Source organism: Colletotrichum acutatum (assembly GCF_030867785.1).
Source record: "Colletotrichum acutatum strain CBS 112980 chromosome Unknown BDZ83scaffold_95, whole genome shotgun sequence".
Taxonomy (NCBI): Eukaryota; Fungi; Ascomycota; class Sordariomycetes; order Glomerellales; family Glomerellaceae; genus Colletotrichum; species Colletotrichum acutatum.
Window position 1 is genome coordinate 60,184 of NW_026849089.1, and position 6,000 is coordinate 66,183.

Sequence of the window (6,000 nt, forward strand, 5' to 3'; positions counted from 1 at the left end):
CCAATCGCATCGTCGTGGTCCACGATCCAGGCCATCTAGGCCGCCCAGGCCATCCAGAAGCAGGCTGCGCATTCTGAGGTTGCAAATACCCCAAGAGTCCAGACCTCTCCAATGGTCCATCTAAGCTCCTATGGTACCCTTCGTTCCGGACACCGACACGTTGGCAGTCAAGATTACCCCAAGCCATCTCACGGAGCAAAGCTTGCAACGGGCTAGAGTTACAGCCACGTCGCCGACTTGGACGGAGCGAAGGAGTCCAGCAATAAGGTGAATCATCACGACCGAAGCCGGCGGTATCTTGGAAAGTACCTACGCTTCCACTTCCGGAACCCCCCGCACCATCACCATCAACACCGGGCACCACCAGTATGATTCCTCCGACTCTGACTCTTTTCTTCTGACGGGAGTCTTCAAGTCCAACAAGCCCTTCACCCACAAAACTCAGACCCGACTCTCCGTGGCCTTCTGGGCCGAAACAAGGCCGCATCAGCAGTCTCAATACTCGGTATCGGCCTCGCCATCAGCACCAATACCATCGTCTCGGCATCAGCAAATCACCGCAGTGTGGCACTCATGCATCAAATGGACCAATACTCTGTAAGGCGTAGGCAGCCTGCACCCCGTACACCGTACCCAATCCAATATCAGGCTCACGCACCTCACCTCACCTCACCTCACCTCACCTCAGACTCTCTCAGTCAGCCTGCCCTCCGACTATTGACTATTGAATGCGACCCCCTGCCTCCGCCATTCCGACTTGCTGGGCAGAAGGAACAAGATTTGAGACAAGAGTCACCGAGAAGACGCGTCTTCAGCTGAGAGGTGAAGCCGGCCGACCACGTAGGACCTACCTACCAGTGCCAGCACACAGCAGCTGCCACTGATGCTGCACAGTCCCTTTTGTCCTGACCTGGGCAGCTGGGCTGAACCCGACCCGGCGTAGGTCTGTCCAGCTCCCCCGGACTTTCGCGTTAGGCTCTCTCTGGCCTCTGCCTCGCTTCCATTTCGGTGAGGTGTGGGTGAGTTACTTACTCCCATTTATTAGGTGCGTGTCACCATTTGAACGGACCCAGAAGTCATTGGCGAAAGCCTGTCGTACCGTTTCGCTCTCCGTTTTCCGTTTTTTCCCTCTTTGCGACCTCACCCGTTCCTTCCACCCACCCCTGCCCACGGTTGCCCTACCTTACCTTACTCGGTCTCCACTGGGAAGGGGGGGTCGCCCACTTCCTTCCCACCCTGCACAGACCGGGAAGTCCACCCCTGCCCCCTCCTTCCCTCCTTCTCACAAGTTCACACATGTCACTCCGTCTCCTTCCCCCTTCCGTCCCACACCCACCCATAGCAGGTTCGGTACCTACGGTGCTCCTTCCCGCCACGCGAGGCCAACCTGAAAATAATACGGGGAAAGGACCGCACCCTCGCACTTGCTGCCTTGCAGCCCACAATCCCATAATCCATAATAACCCAGCCTTCGCCCGCGTCCATCCATCGTGACGGCCTCCTCCCGATCCTCTTTCTATCCTCTCCCGCGACTCTGACATTCCGCCGTACCGCAGTAATCGGAATTCCAAAGGGCCTCGACGATCTCACAAGAAGCCTCCTCCTCCACCGCCTCATACCAGTCTACACACATACGCCTCTACTCACTACCGCTCCCCCGATCCGCCCTCTACTCGATCCAGCCCACACCGTCTAGTGCTGTCTCGCCCTGCCTCATTCTCACTGGCAACCGAACAAAGGAAAACGAACACTTCCTACTCTACCAGTAAACCTTTTTCCTTGGACCCTTGGATATCCGAACGCCCGCCCGCCTGGATTCTTTGTCGCTTTCGTCGATATTTCCAGCACACCCTCCCGTCATCCCGAATTCCAGAGTCCAGACTTCCCTGCTCTCTGCCACCCCGTCCCAGCTATAACTCAAGGGTCCCTGTCTTGGAGGCTCAAATAACTCCCGCTGCGATCACCCCGGCTTTTTCAAAACACCAGCAGCCAAGCAACTCATCTACGCGAAATCCAGCATCACGCGTCATTATCCCACGTCTACATAAATCACAACCATAAAGGGCCCGCGCATTCCATCCCATCTAGCATTCCTACCCGCCTTCCAATCCACAACTAGCCGCCACTATCAGACTCCACACAAAATGTCACCAGCACAAGACCAATATTACTACGTTGTTCCCAACGCCAGCGCCATGGACCCCAACGCTAGAGAATTCGACCTCGCTTCACAAGGTTGGATCCAAGCCACCATCATCGAGGATGACGATCTCATGTTTGGCGGCAAGTCTTTGAGCACTTGGTATGAGGAGGAGAGAAGACGCCTGAGCAATGGTTCCTCGGATGAGGAGGAGCACCGCGGTCGCCAAAGGGTAAGCTATAATGTCTCGTGAAGCCTACTCGAGACACGCCATTAACTCTTCCAAGGTCCGCAAGCACCACTCTTCTCACAAGCACCACCACCACTCCTCGAAGCAGCACTCTACCAGCTCCGACAAGAAGCACTAAGCGCGCCCTTTTTCAGCTCTCCATCTCCTATGGTATAGACCGCCATCACCGCGATACCCTTTGCGAGCGCTTGAATTTCATACCCCTTTCACGTCGACTCCGTATGTCCAACACGGATACGTAGGTCGACTTTCTCGCCTCCATTCCTCACCTCCTCAATACCCTCCTCTGTGTGGCATTGGGTACACCGGCGTTTGTTTTTATCAGCGTTGCATGTTTCGGCTGGGTCACTAGAACGGCTTCATGTCCAAAGAGAGGACAGCAACCAGCATGGAAATCACGGGAGCCACAGCAGAAATACGGATTTCTCCGGCACCGCCTTTCGTTTTAATTGTTATTGCATTGATCGCAACGGCCTGCGATAGCGTCATGATTCGCATCTAGATGGTTTTGGGGCATCATCACCAGACACTCTCTGACTTGAACGTCGAGGGTTGACTTGTTACTTTGCACGAGTGGATAAATGTCTACTCGGGGGATTTGTGCAGCGGAGGCATCATACACGTACTGTACCCCGTTGCGGGACGGCGTGGCTACAGGTTAGCAAGATAAGACTGTTGCGAGGCAACGAAGACGAGCAGTGGAGCTTCATCTTGAGCTGAGTAGCGGTGAGAGCTGCGCCTCGGCTCAAAGCGTGGGGCCCACGAGAATGAATACAAATCAGTTAAAGTATATTATCTTTGTGCCCATTTAATGATACGGTGATTCCTACCATAAAATAAAACACAGTGTTGAAATGCGTCCGAGTCTTTGACAGACATGACCGCCAATAATGCACAGCAGTGCTTGCCCCCACGCTCAACAGTTGAGGCAGACCTAGCCATAGCATAATCCAATAGACGGGTTCCATCAGTGGTTTCCCTCTGCAGGTCCAGCGCCGGAACAGAGAATTGAGCCCAATCAAGCTGCAGCTGCCTCGCCCGCAGTGCAAGTTTAGGCTTGTGTCCAGGACTTGAGGAGCCCAGAGACGACAAAGTCTGGAGAGCAGCGTTGCATGCACGCACATGCATGCGCGCTACGGATAACTAGTGTCCTTCTGTCTGCCGCGATTTCTTCTTCTGCGCGGGATGAAGGCCCTGGTCCTGCGCGGGTTACTGCCCGTGGTTTCGGGTACGGCCGGCGGCTGGTGCCGGGGGCATACTGGGGGCGCGCATGGAGAGCGTCAGAGTGCCAGAGTCGGAGAGCACCAGTGGCAGTTGGGGGTCAGAGCCTGACTCGGGGGTGTCTGGGTGGGTGTGTTCTTGACTCTTGTCGTCCCGTTTTCTTGTCCATTTCTTTGTGTGTTTGAATCTTTCTGAGGTGTCCGGCATCGGCGATGTCGGCATTGAAAAAGTTTTATGAGGTTGGAGATGGTGTGAGGGATGGATTGGCAATGCCGAATGCCGTAACTTGATGTCGGCCAGTGGCTGCCACCAAAGAGCTGAGTACGGATAGTCGTCCCGATGGGCTTGTTGGCGAGTGACTAGATTTGCCAAAGCTATTGGCCCTTTTAACGTCAACGCCGCGGTCTACTTGCGTAGTGGCTTGTGGTATGTGGCTCTGATAGCCGCGATGTTGTCGCCTTGGGGTGACTTTACGCCTTAATACTTGAGTGAAGTGCACTGGGCCCAAGTGCTCTATCGAATGCATAGACTCGGCCCCCAGATATCGTTGTTTCTCGCAGTGTCAGGCATTTTCGTCTTCCTACCGAGGCAGGATTGAGCTTGACTGATCACGTAACATAACTCTAAAGTTTGTCTTCGAGTTGAGCCTCAAGGGTTCTCCCCACTACTACCTCATGCTTAACTTCATGCCTCAATCAAGCGTTCGTGTAAAGTGACCAAGTCCTCGCACAACAGCTCCAAAGTCGTGGCCGCAGGCCGTGAAGACTACTAGTTGCCTCCGGTCATGAAGTTCAAAACTATTCTCTCATGACAGCTCCACGTCCGCCACACCGGATTACAACAGGACGCATCACAGACCTGCATCACTGTTTAACCCTAGTATCTCGAGGAAACACTGCCCCTTTTATTCTCGCTGCTGTTGCATTGGCTCGCGCAATAGCTACGCAGACCAACATGGGCCAGAAGCGGGTGATTTGTGGGGCGAGTTCCAACCTCAACAGCATCGAACTCATCCAATGCGCGAACTTGACGACGCCAAGCTGGGATCCAACAAGAGTCTTGAACTGCAGATCTTTCAACTTCTAGTTGCGCGCCAGCATGCTTCGGGAAGCATGTTATACAAGTCTGGTGGGCTAGGCGCATATGGACGGATAACACTGGCTAGCAGCCCTGAGCCATGGGGAGAGGTGACTTGAAGATTACTTGGCAACTTTATATGAAGACACAAAGTCATACCCAGAGGTACAGCTCGATTTTCTGACCTGGTGTTGTTCCAAGGCTATGAACTATCATCACGATCTCGTGATATGTGATTCGCTCTTATCAAGAGTCTTGCCAGTCTGTCTCACCGTGGCAGCAACGCATGGACTTATACACGGCATATCGGAATATACCATAAATAAATACTGGCTTCAAAAATGCACCGATACGCCGTCTCCTTGCTGACAGCCATAAGAATGTGGCAGATACTCCATTGGAACCATGGACTATTTCCAGCCAAGGAGCAGTACTCTGGCAACTCCAACGTGAAGACAAGACAACCAGTACTGCTCATCGGCAACACGGCTTTTCTGGTCATGCCGCTCGACGCGGCGGGAATTGAGTGCTCTAGCTTCCAGGGTAGTGTTTTCCCGAAGGAACAGAAAACCAGTTCAAGTCGGGAATTTAGAAATATCTTTGTTCTTGTTCGCCGACGGAGTATAGTATCTATGAGGGAGAGAGCATCGACATGTTCTGGGGATGTGATGACTTATCTTATCAGTAGGACTTTAACACGAGAGGAAATGACTGACGACTCACGAATTATATTGGCTTGCTGCTCATTGACATCATTGCTGGCTGGAACAGAACATCAAGCGGCCATGGGGTTCCGCCTCGATTCTCTGGTTTTCAATACCGCACTCTGGAGCTTGAATATCTAAATGTTGGCGCCGTATGGCCTTTGAGCTAGCTTCCCAAGTCGCAGATCCGGTCATGGACAAACACACAAAGATTATCAGACTTCTTCAGCGCGAGACTTCCGCAAATCCAGGCAGGCTAACTCTGGCAGTTGGCATGAGAGATTCTGGCACAGAACTACAGAAGGGCACATGTACGAACAAGGACGACGATACGAGTAACTATTAGAATGACTGAAAACTACTAGGTAGCTTTTATTTTCGAACTAAGATACTGATAGCTATCCGCTATTGAAGACTGGCATCTCTCGATGTGCTACACGCGATTGCTAGACGCCCAACTCGGACTCTCTTGCAGAAACCCACCGGATGCTTATGTATTACAAGCCGATCTCTCGCAGTAGCCGGATCGGTGCTCATATGCCAGTACAGGCACATCTGTGCATGGATGGCCTGCTTTCTTCCGGGCGCATGGCTGTCTCGCAAGTTTT

At 53.0% G+C, this 6,000-nt stretch overlaps 1 protein-coding gene across 1 annotated transcript; it reads left to right on the forward strand.

The window, feature by feature from the left end:
• Positions 1 to 2,144: 2,144 nt before the first annotated feature.
• Positions 2,145 to 2,508, forward strand: BDZ83DRAFT_755178 (uncharacterized protein; the record flags this gene model as incomplete). Its single annotated transcript, XM_060514577.1, has 2 exons — positions 2,145 to 2,372; positions 2,428 to 2,508. The coding sequence occupies 2 exons, from the start codon at positions 2,145 to 2,147 to the stop codon at positions 2,506 to 2,508; spliced, it is 309 nt and encodes a 102-aa protein (XP_060361526.1).
• Positions 2,509 to 6,000: the final 3,492 nt, after the last annotated feature.